We start from the raw sequence: 18,871 nt of genomic DNA on the forward strand, positions 1-18,871 counted from the left end.
ACAAAGAATAGTTTGCCATCAAGAAGCTTATATTCCAGAATGGGAGGGGGACCTGGCCAATCATCTACCTACCTACCTACCTACCTACCTATCTCAGGTGGTAATAAGCACCATGAAGAAAAATGAATAAAAGTAAGAGGGAAGGAAATGGTGTGTTTATAGATAAGGGTTATTTATTTAGGGATGTAAAAGGGGCCTTTCTGATGCACTGATATTGAGCAGAGATCTAAAGAGAGAGAGAAAATCATGCATGAGACACCTGCAGGAAGGGCATCGGTGCGGGGCCCAGAGCACTGCTGTGTGCGGGACCCGGTGAGGAAGCCAGTGGGGGCCAGGCAGTGAGGGAAGGGCTTGTGGGGGGAGAGGACATTGGAGAAGCAGCAGGGAAATCACTGAGGGCCTCAGCTCCCAGCAAAGACTCCGGATTTTCCTCCAGAGGAGAGGAGAAGCCATCATGGAGTTTTGAATAAGAGTATTTGAGTGCGACGAGCTGGCTTACATTTTGTAAGAACTGCTCCGGCTGCCATGCTGAGACTAGGCTGGAGCGACTTGCATATTCAAAGACAGAAGCACGCAGTGCAGAAGGAGAATAAAATACATTAAAATAGTTTGGATGGGAGCCAATGGTGAGGGGCTGGTGGAACTGGTCAGATACTGTATATATATATATGTGTATATATATATATATTTTTTTTTTTTTAAAAGACAGAGCCAACAGCAGGAGAGGAAGAAACAAGAATGACCTCAACTTGCTGGATCTGAGGACTTGAAAAGAAGGAGGTGTCAAAGACGGAGGAGTGGGTTTGGGGCCGTGGGAATGTGGAATTTGGTTCTGGGCTTTTTGAGTCGGCAGCATGCGCTAGGCCTAGAGGATAAAGAATCAAAGAGGCAATTTGTTACATATGCCCTAGATGCCTCACTCTAAGAAGACTACTGCATTGAAAATCGAGCGTCTCGAATGCCAGGTGGCAAAGGCACACACACCACACAGGGAAGGCGTGAGACTTACCGCACGGACTGCTACGGCCTTTTTGCATGCTACACGCTGAACACAGCAGCACGAAGCTGTCTCCATTACATAACTGAATTATTCCCTCAAATCGGCCTCACCGTTTTCATTTTTAAACCATTATTTCAGAATGATTCAGGCCTTTTGTCATACTCTTATTGCAAGAACTGTCAGTGGAGCGTAAGGTGAAATATTTGTCCAGTTGGTGAACTCATTAGTTTATAAACAACAGAGGATCCAATCTACTCTAGGATGACTTGGCAAAGGCCAAGGAGGGATAGCAGGAGAACGCCTTTCAACAGCGGAGATAGCGCCTCTGAGAGCTGGATCAGCGAGTGCTGGGACCACGGACATTCGCTAGGACGCACACGTGTCTAGAGCGTGGAGCTAATTGCACCGAAACGTACACGGAGTCTGCACCACAGATTTTCAGTTCCTCGTAGCTACTTATGAAATACTTGGAAAATGACACTGAAACTCTGCCTATCTGAAAGAGCCTCTCGCGATGTTCGTTTTGAGACGCCCATCCCTTAAGAAGTGTGACTTTTCTCCTCCCCCAGTGACGTATGGGTAAAATCACTGTTCTCTATTTCCCTGTTTCCTATGACCCTCTTCCTTCTCACTTCATCTCACTGTAGTCTCTTTCTTCAACTCTGAAGGAAAAGACAGAGCACAGAGGAAGAAGGAAAACATCGAAACTCCAGCACTTCTCTACACGTGCAAGCTTGGAGGCTCTAGAAAGACGAGGTCTGGCCCCAGTGAGAATTCAATGTATACTTGTTCAAAGCAGTAATATGAATAAATGTCTTAAAACAAACTGTAATAGCAACAGGAATTTCAACATGTTGCATTTCTTTGACGAACTTAAAAATACGTTTAGCTAGAAGACTAAGAAATGTCTCCTTTTTGTTCCCCATGCCAGAATGTAAATGTCAGTGAGCGTCGTCAGTGGGAAAATATCAGCATAAACTCCCCTTACACCTTATCCCATGGAGACCATAGTTTATTTATACTCAGCTCAGATGAAGATGAATTGGTCGGATCTAATGGGCTGCCAACTAAGCAAATAACAATTTCAGTTATTTAAAAATGTGGTCCTTCTAAATCTGAAAAAAAAAAACCCAAACTTTACATAAAAATGCAAGGATGAACCACCTTCAATAAAAGTTACACGCAACTGATAAATTATTGAACGCCACATCTGAAATAGTGATGTACTATATGCTGGCTAATTGAATTTAAATAAAAAATAAATTAAAAAAATAAACATTGTGAAGCTTTTCAACATCGTCCCAATTTCTGAAGCTATAGTGAATCCACTCAAGAAGTATATTATTACAGATTAAAAAAGCATTTTATAGGATGGAGGAAACAAATGAAAAAATTAAGAAAAGGCCTTCACCCTTATTCTCTTGCCTGAGTCCAACTGGTGTGAAACACCGTATTTGGACAATTAACAGGACTGAAAGACAGCCACCGGAACAGCACAGGGGAGACCCGCTTCACACAAGATTAATCAGACAACATTCCCTGAGACGCTGATGTGCTAACTCACAGCATGAGGGGTTGAAATGACCAACAGTTATACAAGTCACTCGATTAAACTCCATTGGTGAACAAAATTTAAAGTCACTTCACTCAAAGGCATACATTCTCTTGAGGGATCTTGAGAAAAATTACTTTAAAGAATCATCAATAAAAAATAAAAATCATCAAAAAAATCATCAAAAAAATTCCATCTGCTTCAATAAAATTATTTTTTAGAGAGAGAGAGAGCACATGCATGAGCAGGGGTGGGGCAGAGGGAGAAAGAGAGAGAGAATCTTGAGCAGACTCCACACTCAGCACGGAGCCGACGCAGGGCTCGATCTCACGACCCTGAGATCATGACCCGAGTGGAAATCAAGAGTCCGAAGCTTAATCAACTGGGCCCAGGTGCCCCTCGTAAATTACTCTTGAAGATCATCAAAGTATCCATTACCTCCTACCTATTTTTTATAGCCTCTCATTTTCAAAATACAATGCCACAAATCAAAGGACTTTATATGCATTATAACCAGAGAAGCTAATATTTTCTTAACTTTTGGTTAAAAGAAATGTGGTTGCTGCAGCAAAGATAATAATTTGTTTTTCACATGAAAACGGCAAAATAATTATTAAGGACAATTCTACCCTCTTCTGAATAACCAGTCCCACAGCTGGATGTTAAAGAGTGAAACAGGACCACTTCTAACACCATACACAAAAATAAACTAATCATGGATTGAAGACCTAAATATGCGACCTGAAACCGTAAAAATCCTAAAAAAGAGCAAAGGTAATAATTTCTCTGACATTAGTTGTGGCAACATTTTTCTAGCTATGTCTCCTGAGGCAAAGGAAACAAAAGCGAAAATAAACTATTAGGACTACATCAAAGTAAAAACCTTCTGCACAGTGAAGGAAACCATCAACAAAACAAAAAGGCAACCTACTGAGTGGGAGAAAGTATTTGTAAATGGTATATCTGATGAGAGGTTAAATATCCAAAATATATAAAGAACTGATACAACTCAATACCCCAAACACAAATAATCCAATGAAAATGGGCAGAGGATCTGAACAGACATGTCTCCAAAGAAGACAGACAGAGACACATGAAAAGATGCTCAACATCACTCATCATAAGGTAAATGCAAATCAAAGCTACAGTGAGACATCACCTCACACCTGTCACAATGGCTAAAGTAAACAACACAAGAAAGAATAAGTGAGGATGTGGAGAAAAAGGAGCCCTCATGCACTGTTGGTGGGAATGCACACTGGTGCAGCCCCTGTGGAAAACAGTACAGAGTATCCTCAAAAAATTAAAAATGGAAATACCATATGATCCAGTAATTCCACAGTTGGGTATTTACCCAAAGAAAACCAAAATACTAATTTGAAAAGATGTATGCACCCGTATGTTTACTGCAGCATTATCTACAATAGCCAAGAAATAGAAGTAGTTCAGTGTCCATCAACAGAAGAGTGGATAAGGATGACGTGGGGTGTGTGTGCGTGTGAGCCATAAAAAAGAAAGAGATTGTGTCATTTGTGACAACATGACCTAGAGGGTACGTTAAGTGAAATAAGTCAGACTGAGAAAGACAGATACCATATGATTTCACTCATGTGTAAAATCTAAAAACAAAACAAAACAAAAACCTAAATGAATACACAAAAGCAGAATAAAACATATAACAATAAAGGGCAAACTGATGATTGCCAGAGGGAAGGGCGTAGCGGTACAAAGAAAATGGGGGAAGGGGAGTGGGAGGTACAGGCTTCCAGTTATAGAATGAATGAATCAGAAGCCAGAAACACAGAATGAGGAACACCGAGCTATCGCCGTTGTGCTGTATGCTGACAGATGGTAGCTACACTTGTGATGTGTGGCATAATGTATAAACTTGTTGAATCATTATGTCCTACACCTGAAACTAATATAACATTGTGTGGCATATACTCATATGAAAAAAATATACATATACAATGTCAGCAAAAAGAGATCAGTACTATATTGTAAAGATTCTGAATATCGACAGTGAGTTTGCAAATGTGAGTTATCTAACGGACTAATAATCTGCCCTCGTGCGTGGATAATATGAGCTACTTTGGAAATTATTCAAAATTGGATATTTACAGAAATGTGACAGCAATGTAGTACTGTCATCTGGCCAACATAATGGCTATTCTGCTGGTTAAAAGACTTCTTAAATTCATCGATACGACCAGGAACATCTTGAAAATATAAAACTCATGAAAAAAATGATGGAATAGAGATACAGCGATGAAATATCAATAACTGCTTACTATTAGAAGCAGTTTACTAGCTTATAAATTTGCAAATTAATAAACAAAACACCTACTGCTTGTTCAGAGAGTGGTAACTGAAAGCACAGAGTTAGAGCCGAATCCAACCTTTGAATTCATACAGCCCAACCCCCACATCTTACTGGTAGGACAATGAAAACACAGAGAGATGACCTATCAAATACCCCATGGGCACTAATTGCAACAAAGCACGGAATGTATACAACAGGTCCTTGGCTACCACTCTCATTGCTCCACTGTCTGAAATCTTGGCATGTGACTGAAACATCCATTGAGTTATAGAATGGTCACACGGTCAATCTAATACAAATTACAGGTCAGCCCAAGGGAAAAAGACAAAAAAGGAATGAGCTTTTCAGTGGGAGAGACAAAACTCAAGTTAATTCTAAGGTGTGTGCTAGGCTTGTGAGGGTTTCCCTCCCCATGCACCTGCCATCATTACCACAAAGCGTATACCCGTTATTTCACTGCATGCTCTGTACTGTCTTCCGTAGGACTGTCAGAGCTAATAGCCGGTACATAATTTGTTTTACTGTAATCTCTGCATTTTCCATTCACAAATATTTGCTGTACAGAAAATAAAAATGTTCTGACCTAAACAACAGGGGGGAGAGGGGAGTTCGGGAGGAAGTATGTGTTGTATTTCCTGAAAGTCACACATCTGCTCACTTTCAATGCAGAAGGGTGTGATAAAGTGGGAATTCCCCAAAAGTCATCAGAAAGCTGAGGTGGTAGGCCAATTTCCCCCCATTAGAGGGTTCTGCCTAATCCTAGCAGATGAAACGCTTTCGCGCTTAGAAGCTCGCAAGATAAGAGCATCTACGGCAGCGTTCACTCCATGGTTGCGAATCTGATGGGTTTAGTTCTTTTGCCTGAGCAGTTCCATAAAATTCTGGATGTTTCAAGGAATCACTTTGCTTCATATTCATGGTCTCACTGCTTACCATCAGTTTTTCTTTTTTCTTTCTTTTTTTAAATTCAGTTTTTAAAAAGTCCCTAGTGTGGGCGTGCTCCCTCTCATTGTTTTCTGGAATTATGATAACTTGGTGGATAATCTGAGAGGTGATTCTCCTGCAAGGGAAGGTAGCTGATCTTGCCAGTTCCCTCCTGGCAGCTCCATCCCAGCGAAAAACTACAGGGTCATTGTAATTTTACTTAGCACTCTTCCAGGGACAGACAAAATCCTAATCTCTGACACAAAAGATAAAGCTGTATTAAAACAAACAATCCTGAAGTCATCTTAAGAGAATTGAAACACCGATGCCCCAATACCATTCAGAATGGCTACTGATTTTAAAAGAAGCTCCATAATTCATATTCTAATGTTGGGAAAATATCCAAGTGTGTGACAAATACTGAGAAATGACTAAAGCACATTTGTAGTGTCTTTTTTTTTTTTTTTTGGAAATACAAGTGAGAGGCCAGTCAAACTCTCTCTAGCCAGGAAGAGCAGCCAACAAGTTCAGGATTTGCCTCCCTATTGATACCTGCATTATAAAAGATAGTTATTTTCTGTTTAATGGCATCTGTAGCTAGACCCCTCACAAATACAGGCTAGGTTTTGCTGTAAAATGCAAATCACAGCTGTGTCACTTAAGCATGTCATAGTTTACCAAGGACACTAGCAACACTGTAACTTGGTGAGCAAACCTCAAGCCCAGGGTCCAAGGCTTAGGTGTTAAACTTGATTCTGTGGTTCACTATCCGAAGGTCCTTGGAAAGAACCGGTTATTGTATCTGAGGCTTGAAGTTCACCATCTCTAAAATCCATTCAAGTCCTAACATCCTGTAGCTTTATACAAACACATTTCGGTTTTAACAGGTAGCTATAAACAACAGGAAAACAACAAATTCGACAGTCATCTTATTTATGGTTTGTTGAATATGAGGAAAATCTTATAAAATGGTCTCATCCAGTTGTGAACATTATAATGCATGTTGATACTGAAAAATTTCTTAGGATTTGTTTTGAGCCGGACTTACAGGGGAAAAGAAAGTGACTTTTCGTCTGTCTGTCCCAAGGCTTTGCCCAGAGCCTGGCAGACAGGCTTTCTTTAGCTGTTGTCTGAACATTAATTCCGCGTCTCAGCTGCTTTTTGAACAGACTGAAAGTGCTCAGTGGGTGTCTGGTACAATGCCTGGCACACAGCAGATATTCAATAATACCAAAGAAATAAGTAAATAGCAGAGCCTTTTGTCCTCCGTGATCCTGGCAGTAAACATCAGAGAGAGAGAGAAAGAAAAAGGGGGCACAGGAAAAAACAGGATTTTTTTTTCCCTATTAGTCTTGCAGCCCAGTGGCCAAGCAGCTTAGAGAGGCAGAGGTTGAAGATAACCCTCCCCGTGGACAGTGGCCACAGCCACACTCGCCACAGGGAAGTGAGCTGTCCAAGGGCTTGCCCCATTCACCGGACTCTTCCTCTTTTTTTTTTTTTAAATCAGTCTTCTAAGCAGGATTTACAAGACTAAATACAGATATTTATAGACACACATGCACACTGTTATAGGCCTCCTTGCCCCTGTCCACCTACCCAGGATGGTTCTGGATCCCCCCTGCCCCATCTCTTTCTCACCTTCACAGCTGGATCGGTAAGCTGCTCTCCTGTCTCCCCGACTCCATGAGGACCCGTTTCCCCCCTTCCACACCATCTTCGTGTCTGCACCTAATGAAATACGTTTGGTTTTTTCCCTTCAAGCTCTCAGAGCTGGCAGATAAGATACTAAGACTTCTGTTTGATTCGTGTTCTCCCAAGGTGAAGCAACTCTTTGGATGGCCAGGAAAATGTATCATTGTCTCAGACAGCAAAAATTAAAATTGATTAGAAACACTGGGACCCCAACAATGGCACTTCTATGGCGGCTACAGGTGCAGACAGAGATACCTAGATGTATTCGCTCTTGGCAGTTCACCTCGCTTCCGCACATCCTTAATGATATTACTGGAGCTGTTCAGCCCGCCCCTTTTCCAGAAAGTCTACCGATCCTGACAAACTGTGGGGCGGCCCATTTTTTTCTTCAGGAGAGACTCCCTGTGGATCTCTTCCTGTATTTGTGTGTGTGTGTGTGTGTATCTGCAATTTTACTAGTTAAAAGCAAGAGTATGTGAATCATTTCATTGTACATTTTCCTTTAACAGTTCTTTCCACGAACTCACACCTTTTCTGTAACTGCAGAGCAGATGGGTCTCCAAGGGTGACTTTCATGTCAGTAAATCTGTGTTTGGAGGCACAAGCCCGGTCTTGGCTCTACCGTGTCTGTGCTCAGGGAGATGAATGTGACTTAGGAACTGATACTCTGCAAGAGGTCAGGGAACTCGTCTTCCACTTTCAGTTCTGCTACTAACAGCCTTGTGTTTGCCTCTGTTTAGGTTATGTATCGTAAGTAATCCTCAAAAGATTAAAATGTAACGAACTGCATATTTACTCAAGTTGGCTGGGAAGGTGCTATTCTGGTTAGTAACAGGAAAAATATCTGCACGAGGGCGCTTGGGGGGCTGTCGGTGAAACGTCTACCTTCGGCTCAGGTAATGATCTTGGGGTCCTGGGATCGAGCCCTGCATCAGGCTCGCTGCTCAGCGGGGAGTCTGCTTCTCCCTCTGCCTCTGCTGCTCCCCCTGCTTGTGTTCTCTCTCATTCTCTCAGTGAAATAAATAAATAAAATCTTGAAAAAAATATGCAATATTTCCCACTGCTTACATACTGTGCCTTGACTGGCTAATCTTCAAATTGATTTTCTCTTCCTCCTGAGCATGCAGCTTGATGACATTCTCTAGCCTCCTTCGTAATGAGGTAGGGTCTGGGTGCTACAGAGGGCCACGGCAGAAGCGACGTGCACCACCTCAAGCCCGGCATGCAGCACGCTCCCATGACCGATTGCATATGCTCCCTCTCTCTTCCAAATGGCTGCAGAGCAGACACCCTATCTGAACACGGTGGAGCCAAAGGATGGAATCATCATCAAACCACTGCTCAGAGAAGAGATGCCTGAGCAAGAAAACCCAAAGTGGACTCTTGCGTAAACGAAGTATTAACTAATACTGGTTCTTTTTCTTTTTTAGTTTGTTAAAAGGTAATTTTCATTTACCTGATGGACATGAATTGCATCTTAATTTTCAGGGCTTTAACTTTTTATTTGTTTTTTTTTTTAATATTTTAATTCCAGTGTAGTTAACATGTAGTGTTATACTAGTTTCAGGTGTACAATATAGTGATTCCACAGTCCCATATCTTACTCGCTGCTCATCAGGACAAGCGTATGCCTTCATCCCCATTGCCTATTTCACCCATCCCCCCACCTCCCCTCTGGTAACCATCAGTGTGCTCTGTATAGCTTAAAATCTGTTTGGGGTTTGTCTCTCTCTCTCTCTCTTTTTCTCTCCTTTGTTCATTTGTTTTGTTTCTTAAATTTCACATATGAGTGAAATCATATGGCATTTGTCTTTCTCTGGCTTATTTTGCTTTGCGTTACACTCTCTATGTGAAGATTTTCTTCTTCTTTATGGCTGAATAATAGTCCATTATAGATGCTGGAATATTATTGTGTGAATTACACACACACACACACACACACACACACACCACATCTTCTTTATCCATTCGTCTATCGATGGATACTTTCCATAGTTTGGCTATTGTAAATAATACTGCAATAAACATGGGGTGAATGTCCCTTCAAACTAGTGTTTTTGTATTCTTTGGGAAAATACCCAGGTGTGTGATTCCTGGATCGTAGGGTAGTTCTATTTTTAATTTTTTGAAGAATCTCTATACTGTTTTCCACAGTGGCTGCACCAGTTTGCACTCCCACCCACATCTTCACCAACACTTGCTGTTTCTTGAGTTTTTGATTCTAACCATTCTAACAAGTGTGACATGATATCTCATTGTGGTTTTGATTTGCATTTCCCTGATGACGAGTAATGCTGAGTGTCTTTTCATGACTTCAAGTTATATTACAAAGCTGTAGTAGTCAAAACAGTATGAAATTGGCACACAAGTAGACACAAAGATCAATGGAACAGAATAGAAAGGCCAGAAAGAAACCCACAGTTATATGATCATTTAATCTTTGACAAAGGAGGAAAGACTATGCCACAGGAACAAAACAGTCTCTTTAACAAATGGTGTTGGAAAAACTGGACAGTTACATGCAAAAGAATGAAACTGAACCACCATCTTACACCATAAATTTACGCTGTAAATTTTTTCTTACAAAAATAAATTCAAAATATATTAAAGACCTAAATGTGAGACCTGAAAGCACAAAAATTGTAGAAGAGAGCACAGACAATAATTTCTGTGACATCGGCCATAACATTTTTCTAGATATGTATCCTGTGGCTAAGGAAAAAGAGCAAAAATAAACTATTGGGACTACATCAAAATAAAAAGCTTCAGCGCAGCGAAGGGAACAAGCAACAAAACTAAAAGGCAACCTGCTAACAGCCACTTCATGTGGAATGGGAGAAGATATTTGCAAATGACATATCCAATAAAGGGTTAGTGTCCAAAATATATAAAGAACTTAGACAACTCAACACCGAAAAACCAGTCCAACCAACCAAAAAAATGGGCAGAAGACATGAACAGACATTTCTCCAAAGAAGACATCCAGATGGCCAACAAGCTAATATTGTTTTATTCCACTGAGGTTTTGGAGTTTATCAATGATATTAGCTAGAACTGCCATAATTAATACATATTCAATATCCTTTCAAATAATTAAAATAGCATAAAGTATACTCTAAAATCAAATGAAATCTCATTCTTTTTTGATGTTTTAACATATTCTGTAGTCTTTCATTCAGGGTCATCCAAATAAAAAACAAAAAAAAAGTCTAGTTGCTGCAGCTCAGTGGTGTCTGATTTCCCAATATTAAAATATTGGCCCTACTTGGGATTCAGAGGAAGAAAAAGACTTAATTATTCAATCTAAGAATTACAGAAATGGCAACTATTCTCATTAACAATGTACTTTACATATATAAATACATATTTATATATATGAATATATATGTTTATATATGTTCTATACTTATATGCTACAAATATAGAAGATATTTTCTATGTAAAATCTTTTCACACATATTGGCACATTTAATCCCCAAACATTCTTTGAGATACCCAGCATTAACCTTACACATTCGAAGCTGCGGGTAAGGTGCGCTGTCACTTACCTGAGGTCGGGCGGGCTTGTCAGTGACAGAGCCGTAATCTGAACTCGGTTGTGCCGATGCTCATGTTCACTCTCATTAAAAGATGAGTCAGAGAGAGTTGTTCCCACATCCTCTTGCATCACAGAGTCGATCACAGAGTCTGGGCTGTGTTTCTCTCCACTGACCTATCTTAAGATCACAAAGACCTCTGAGTTGCCAAATCTGATGACCCTGTACGGATCACTCCTGCCCCTGGAAACTCTGGTCCTGGCTTCTAAGACCTGATTCTCTCCTGGTGTGCACCCCTCCTCACAAGCTTCTCTGAAGCTGCTACACAGGGTCTGCTGTATCTGCCCCGTGAAGTTCTCCCTCCACATGTGGGTGGCTTCACTCAGCCGCCCGAATCCCCCCTTGCTTTTACCAGCCACCCTGACGCAGAACCTCTTGTCTCTTCACGTTCCAGACACGGCTCTTTAGCTGCCTGGTGGCTACACCAGGATGTGAGGACTCTGGCACTTAAGACTCTAGAGATCCAACATCTAAACCCACGGTCTTTCCTTTTCCGCGGGTCTTAGTGCGTTCTTTATCTGAATTGGTATCATTGACCTATTTACAAAAGCCGATACCCTAGATGTGATTCTCTTCCTGACGTTCTCCGGGGTTACTGCAATCGTCCACTGATGAGTGTTCCTGCCTTCTGTCTGGCCCCCTGTTCTCCATCTCCACATTCAAGCCAGAGTGCTCGTTCTGAAAAACACATCTTGTACTGAATTTGCTTGCATATGGCTGTCTGTGACTTCAGACTCCCTGGTTTAGCCACAAGATTGTCCACAGCCTGGCGTCCTATCACCAAAGTCCTCTCCTGCCCTCTGCTCACTCGTTCGCGCCCTGCCTTCCATGCAGGTACAGTGTGGACGCCTCGAGCTGGTGGACACCGCCGTGCCGTGTCTTTAGCCTAATTGCAGTGTCTACCCACAGAAAGTTGTGGGCATGAAATGAGGTGATGGATGTCAGGTGCTCAGAATGGTACCTGGTGCCTAGTACTCATAAGTGTCGGTGATAGTGAGGATTTGGTTTTGCCTCACTAGCCTTGCTTGGTGGACAGAAAATGTTAATGAACGACATACAACTGGGGGAGGGAGTGTTCTTACACTGCATTTAAAAAATAAAACTAAATCAGACTGCATCTTGATTAAAGCAACACCCAGTCTTCCTGAAATTAAGTTGCCATTAGTAGAACGACCGGCTGATGCTATTGCAGGGGAAACGGAAGATGTGCCGCTGATGAGTCCCTTCACGATCACTACGGTAGACCTTGAACAACGCGGGTTTGAACGACACAGGCCCACTTACAGAACGGATTTTTTTCAACAAATGCAGGACAGTTCTGTGAATGTATTTTCTCTTCCTTATAATTGTCTTAATAACACTTTCTTTTCTGTAGCTTACTTTAATGGAAGAATACAGTAAAAAATACATATAACATATGCGCGCCTGGGAGGCTCAGCGGGTTAAGCATCTGCCTTGGGCTCAGGTCATGATCCTGGGGTCCTGGGATCGAGCCCCGCATTGGGCTCCCTGCTCAGCAGGGAGCCTGTTTCTCCCTCTCCCTCTGCACCTCCCCCCCGCTCGTGCTCTCTCTTTCTCAAATAAATAAATAAAATCTTAAGAAGATATATATATAACATACAAAACATTTTTAATTGACGGTTTATGTTACTGGCAAGGATTCCAGCCAATAGGAGGCTGTCAGTAGTTAAGCTTTGGGGGAGTCAAAAACTCTACTGTGCAGATTTTTGACTGCGCTGGGGCTGGTGCCCCAACCCCCGTGTTGTTCAAGGGTCTGCCTGTGTCCTCAAACAAGTTGCCTGAGATGATGTGTTTAAAATATCAGATTTGTTGATATCGTGAAAACACTTGGACCCACAGGTGCACACACATGCACACTTGACAGGATTTGTTAAAACATAATTTTACCTAATTTCCACCCCCTTGCAGAGGAAAGGCTCCTAAGTGCCAAAACCAGGAGGATCTACAAAGTAAATGATTCCATGAAGATTAAAATAGAAACCATAACCCATTGATGATGGCGGGCTCCATAGTTAGTTGGGTCCCCATTTTTTCATGAAGGAGCTAACCCTTATGAATCTCAGATGATGCATGTGGGATCAGGAGAAATCATCATCCAAGGCAACAATTAGCTGAGAAAACCACAAAATACTGAGATAACAAGAAGTTAGATCATAAGAGAAAGAGGACAGAACAAAGGAAGGAAGGATGGAAGGGCAAGAAAGAAATCTCACACTAAAAGAAGAGAAAGGAAAAAGGCAAGGAAGGACAGGGACCCTAAGGGACACAGAGGTGTCACTAGGGCTGGAGGAGAAGAGAACCAGCCATCTACGTGGTCTCCAGGCAGGTAGGCAGAAAGCCAGGGGCTTGAGTGCTTTATTTTTCTATGTTCATACCCTCAAATGCTCATCTCAACTAAGTTCCAAAATCCATGAAAATAATACAGCCTCCATAACTCAGATTTTAACTTCAAGAAATCATGTAGCCAGGTTTTATAAGGTTTCCCTGTCCCATGAATGTCTCCTTACCTATACCAAAGAAATACTCCTACATGAAGTCACAGGGGTTCATCTATAAACATGGTCACAGGGATGCTGGCCTTGAATTTTGTGGCTTTATGAGGGAACGATCCCACTGCAGAGGCTGGAAGGCTTCCCTCTGCCTTCCTGGTTCTGTTTATTCTGAGACCCTGAAATCGTGTGGAAGGAGCCACAGCCTTGCCGAGAGGTTGCAAAGCTATCGCGCGGGTGGTGGAGATATTGCCAAGTCAGCAAACTGACAGATGGCAAATTGGAAAGCAAGCAAGGGAACGGAGGACACAATGGGGATGCTGGGCAATGGTAGGACACAAGGCTGTTGGGTTTTAATTAATGATTTGGTATGCAAATCTAGTAAGCCATAGAAGGAGAAAAAGACTTAACCCAAATCACTGAAAAACAGAGCTGGGAGAGACATTAAAAATAACTTAGTCCCCCCCCATCCAAATATTTATCAAGGGAGGAGACACCTGTCACATGACTTGTGTAAGGCCTTGCTGCTGACAAGTTAATTCAGTCCCTAAACATATAAGCAAATAAAACAAACAAACCCATACATTGAGACTGCTTAGGATTAGTAAGTGATCACTCTATAAAGACAGGAAAAACAGTCCCCTCGTCCTTCTGACAAGTGATGAGAAGATGATGTTAATCCTTCCTCCTGGAAGGAGAGTGGAAATGGACCCACAGTCAGAGACATCACCTTTCTGAAACTATAAGTGAGTCTCCTTTAAGGATAGGGCTTTTTATGGTCATTGCAAGTGTTTATAATCAGGGAAGGAAAAGTTGGACAAAAAAGGCCAAAATAATAGGATCTGGCATCCCCCATAATTGTGGCTCTAAGGAGAGGAATGACAGGATCGCGTGTGGGTAATGTCCAAGTCATTTCTGAATCAAATCCAAATCCCCTAGCTGCTATCAGGAAAACACTGTGTGCGAACCGACCGGCCCACGATCATCCACCTCACAGCAAGGCCTGCGGCTGCCCTTCCAGAGTCCTCCAGGGTTGTGGGCAAAGGGCCAGAGAGAGGCGGTAGAAATGGGGAAGGGCAGGCGGGGGCTGTGAAGTTTGTATAAATTCTCATCTGCCAAGATGAGTGTGCAAGAGGAGCTGATCCAAGTCTGTCTGATCATAAAGGCGCGAGCAGGGTGAACATGGAACTTTCACAGCCAGATGCTGTTAAACCCGCAGCTGTGTGTGGAGAGGCTGGTGGAGGTGATGCCTTGGAGATGTCAGAGGTAAACTGAGGATAAATAAAAGTACCACTTAACCAGTCTATAGTAAACTTCTGCCACTCACTACTTCAAGAACTGGTAAATATATAGAATATATATAGAATTCCACCAAAGGGTGGCTTACATAACATCAGGTCTAATAGTTCCATTTTCTGTTTTGAGAAGAGATCCCTAACATGTTGGGCTGTAGAGTGTTTTGAGATGATATCCCTATACCATGGAGTTTAAGGATATGGTCTTGCTGAATGTGCCCCAGGTAAGCAGAATGTTGGATCGGTTGATCAAGGGTCAAATCCAGCTCTGTGCAGCTTATGTTCCCCCGAAGAAAAGAAATTGGCATATCACGCGGGTGTCCGGAAATGCAACTTGTCAATGATCTGAGGGATTCAAGTTTGTTCCTACTGTCTTTCATAAATCCTAGAATACAGCTGGCTCTCTACGAACCAGTGGTCCCCTGGGTTTCTTGTGCACTTCATGGGTGTCTGAAGAGCAGAGATCACCAGTCAGCCTCCAACCTGTGTGCGCATGGAATAGAAGGCTGTGTATTTTCACCTCTGTGCACCACCCATCCCCCCATTCCTTTACACAAAACGTTTGTGCCTTTCCCAAATTTGGAGCTTACTGTTTACTGACTTAACGGTGATATATTTAATGTTTTATCTGCCTCAAGTCTTCCTTGCAATCCAGTTGATTCTAACTAACCCACCCCAACTAACATGATCCCAGAACAAAGTTTTATGGAATGATGTTCATTTTCTTTGTTATTTGTAATGTTAATTACTGATCTAATTAAACATCCATCACATTGCATTATTAAGCAATCCATAAATTTTTTTTTCCAATCATCGTGCCTTGAAAAATTTCATCAAATGTCGTGCTTAAGTCAAGACGTTCTCATTTGAAATCAAGATGCACAAGGTTTTATTTACCAATCTCTTCTCTTAACTAGATGTCGATGTTGTTGGGGCTTGACTTTCTTTTGGTGGGCTCTTGTCTATCTCTCTTCTAGTTATCTGTTGTTCATGACTATCTGTTTAATAACCTTTTCTAGATACAAATAGTACAATGCATAATAGCGACAGCCTAAAAACTTCAGAGAATTAGCGCTCTGGCTCATGGGTGAGGGATGTACTGTTTTACACTGCACCGTACGGGCAGTCCCCTGGTGTGGACCTCAGTTAGTAGATCCTTTCCTGGGGCGGAGTCCTTCTTTCCAGTCCTTCCCTTTCTTCTTCTTCCCTTGCTTTCACAAAATTATGTGAAGGGCTTATTATCTGCCAGGGGGTGAGGGGGATATTGAGTGTGGCATCTAGTTCTGAATAGCAATGTTGAGAGAGATGAGATTATATTGAGCAATCCTTTATATTATTATCCTACTTAATAACTGGCACTAGCTTTGAAATTTTGCTTAAGATACTGTATTTTATTTTATTTTTTTGAGAGAGAGAGAGAGTGTGAGTGAGTGGGGGGGAGGGGCAGAGGGAGACAGAGAATCTTAAGCAGGCTCTATGTTCAGCGTGGAGCCCAACGACACAGGGCTCGATCTCATGACCCTGAGATCAACACCTGAGCTAAGATCAAAAGTTGGACGCTTAACCAACTGAGCCACCCAGGCGCCCCAACATTGTTTCAGATACTGTTTTAAGGACTTTAAAATCATTAATTCGTGTACTCTTTTGTAACAACTTTAAAAGGTAGAAACTATTATTATCCCCATTTTACAGATGAGAATACTGAGGCACAAACCCAGGGAGACTGGTTCCACGGTCTCTGCTTTCAGTCACTACTATGCCGTTATAGAGGGAAGAGGAGAAATACTCACAGAGGCCAAATCCTCACCTGATGCCTTTCTCAACAATGCAAACAAACGAATGGGGAAACACATAAAGAAGCACACGAGAGAGCAAAGATGCACAGAACTGGTCAGACTCCTCGAACTACAGCACGCCTACACCACATACGACGGGACTGCAGGTCTACAAATACCTCTGCAAGTTAAGAGCCTCTTAGGGTTAAGAAGCTACAACAGGGCACCCTCTCCAGGTCAGTCTTTCCCACAGATCTCCCTTCTTACAAACTCACCTGCATTGCACTAAAAACTCCTACCACCCCCCCGCCCCCACTTTCTGTGCTCACTAGCAGCAGCAGCATTAAGCCTCAGGCTGCTTCTCCTCAAATTCTGCTCTGGGATAATTTAGTCTTCCTCTTCATTTTCCATGGATAACACAAGTGTTGCAATATGCCACATGTTTATTCGTCCCATAACATGATCTAGTCCACCATTTGTCTTTTACGATACCCCATCCATGCCTTCTTCCACCTGAAAACGGAAATCTTGAGCAAACGTGCTCCGGGCATTGCCACGGTTACAGAGGCAACAGGGGTTGGAGGGGACACGACAGCAACAGGGGGCTTTGTGCAGACGTCTGTGAAGTTCTAAGTACAAAGCTAAAACTGAATTGAATTTTCTGTTTAAGGAGATTCGGGACACTTCTTTATTCATACTATGAAAGATAATATGTGTTTTTAAGCCTTTTTTTTTTTCAGCAGAAGTCTTTTAGGTAAGGTTTGAAAGTTGCAAAAATCCCTCCCATCTGGGTAGTAATCTTCAACGTTTTCACAGACAGTCCCTCACCTTTTAGAAAGCTGACTCTCTGACGCAGAGAAAGAGTACCTGGCGTTTCCCAAGTTAAGTACTTTTCAGAGAGTGACATTTAATTGTGCAAGGCTGTGGTTCAAATACAGTTGGAGAAGTACGTAGGAAAACTTTCAAGCTTCAAACTATTCTTGAATAATAAATATAAAAGTGTTACTGGATTATTAATGTGGATGTCAAAGATAAAGTTATTGTTTGATATTTTAGTAATTTGCAAAACTGATCTAAATTCTTTTTTAACCTACCTAAAGAAGTAAAATAAACTTTAGGTAATGATCCCAAATTGGAACAGACAAGGGAGGCTGTCAGATAAGGCAGAAATATCAAATAGTAGTTATTGCAAAATTTCAATTCAGCAGAGCTCCAAAAAGACAAAATTCATATGAAGAATATGTGTGAGCTTTTTGGCTTTTATTTTCAGATCCTTCCCCCCCCCAAGAAGCTTGATTCTCCTTCCAATGATAGGAAGGATTCCAGAACTATTGCACACTCAGGTTTAAAGAATCCAGTTCCCCTTCCCCAAATTCCTCCCTCTCTACGCCCCAGAGTGGCTGTCAGGAAATGCCGGAGTGGTACATGCTATCCCTTTTTTTTCCGTGAGGGGAAAGCCTTCCTGATCCTTTTTATCAGCAGGAGCATCTGACAAAGCAGGGGTCAGATAATTCTTGTTTTGAAACTGTGGGACTTCACCCACATCCTTCTCTGAGCCAGTGCAACCCCAGATTTTGGAGAAAACTGCTGGATGGAAAGTATGGGTGGAGAGCCCCGGAGGGTCAGCACTATTCTGCAACAGGATGCAATCCCTCAAACTCCTATTTTATTTAATTTATGTCTGTCATTGTTGGTGAACGAAACATTCGATTTTAGCAACGTATGTCATCCAAGAACTTCAGATTCAAAGGAAATTTTATTTTGATGGGTCTCTAAATTAAATGTTCTTTTTCTGTATCTTGATTGTACAAATCTTTCTCTTCCCCACATTGAAACAATATTGGCTTTCATGATTAAATAACACAGGAACTGCTATGTGTTGTAAACGCCTCCCTCCTCTCTTTGAACAAGCATGTTGCCTGGGAATCCCTACTTTGAACACTTTAGAAGCACTTAATTTATATCCAACCAGACACAGCCATGACTATACAAAGAACAATGACACCACTGGGCACAAATGGAGATTGAAAGTCCAAGGCAAGGAAGAATCTATCAAGATCCATCCCTGTACGCAGAGCAATAGCGAGGCGCCCTGGTGTTGTTGGCACGCCGACCATGGCGCTTACAGTGTTAGGCTTGAGGCCAGCCATCTTGATTCGGTCCTCACAATAATCCTATGAGATACATGGTGTTTTCTCCTATTT

At 41.9% G+C, this 18,871-nt stretch overlaps 1 protein-coding gene across 1 annotated transcript in view; it reads right to left on the bottom strand.

Annotated features, from left to right (window-relative positions):
* Positions 1 to 18,871, bottom strand: part of CHRM3 (cholinergic receptor muscarinic 3) — a 175,661-nt gene that overhangs the window by 102,403 nt on the left and 54,387 nt on the right. The window contains exon 2 of the mRNA XM_040624766.1: positions 11,040 to 11,207. Coding sequence (XP_040480700.1) covers positions 11,040 to 11,158 — 119 coding nt within the window. The 5' untranslated portion in view covers positions 11,159 to 11,207. The remainder of the gene's footprint in view (positions 1 to 11,039; positions 11,208 to 18,871) is intronic.

The sequence above is a fragment of the Ursus maritimus genome, unplaced genomic scaffold, assembly GCF_017311325.1.
Source record: "Ursus maritimus isolate PB19 unplaced genomic scaffold, ASM1731132v1 scaffold_7, whole genome shotgun sequence".
NCBI lineage: Eukaryota > Metazoa > Chordata > Mammalia > Carnivora > Ursidae > Ursus > Ursus maritimus.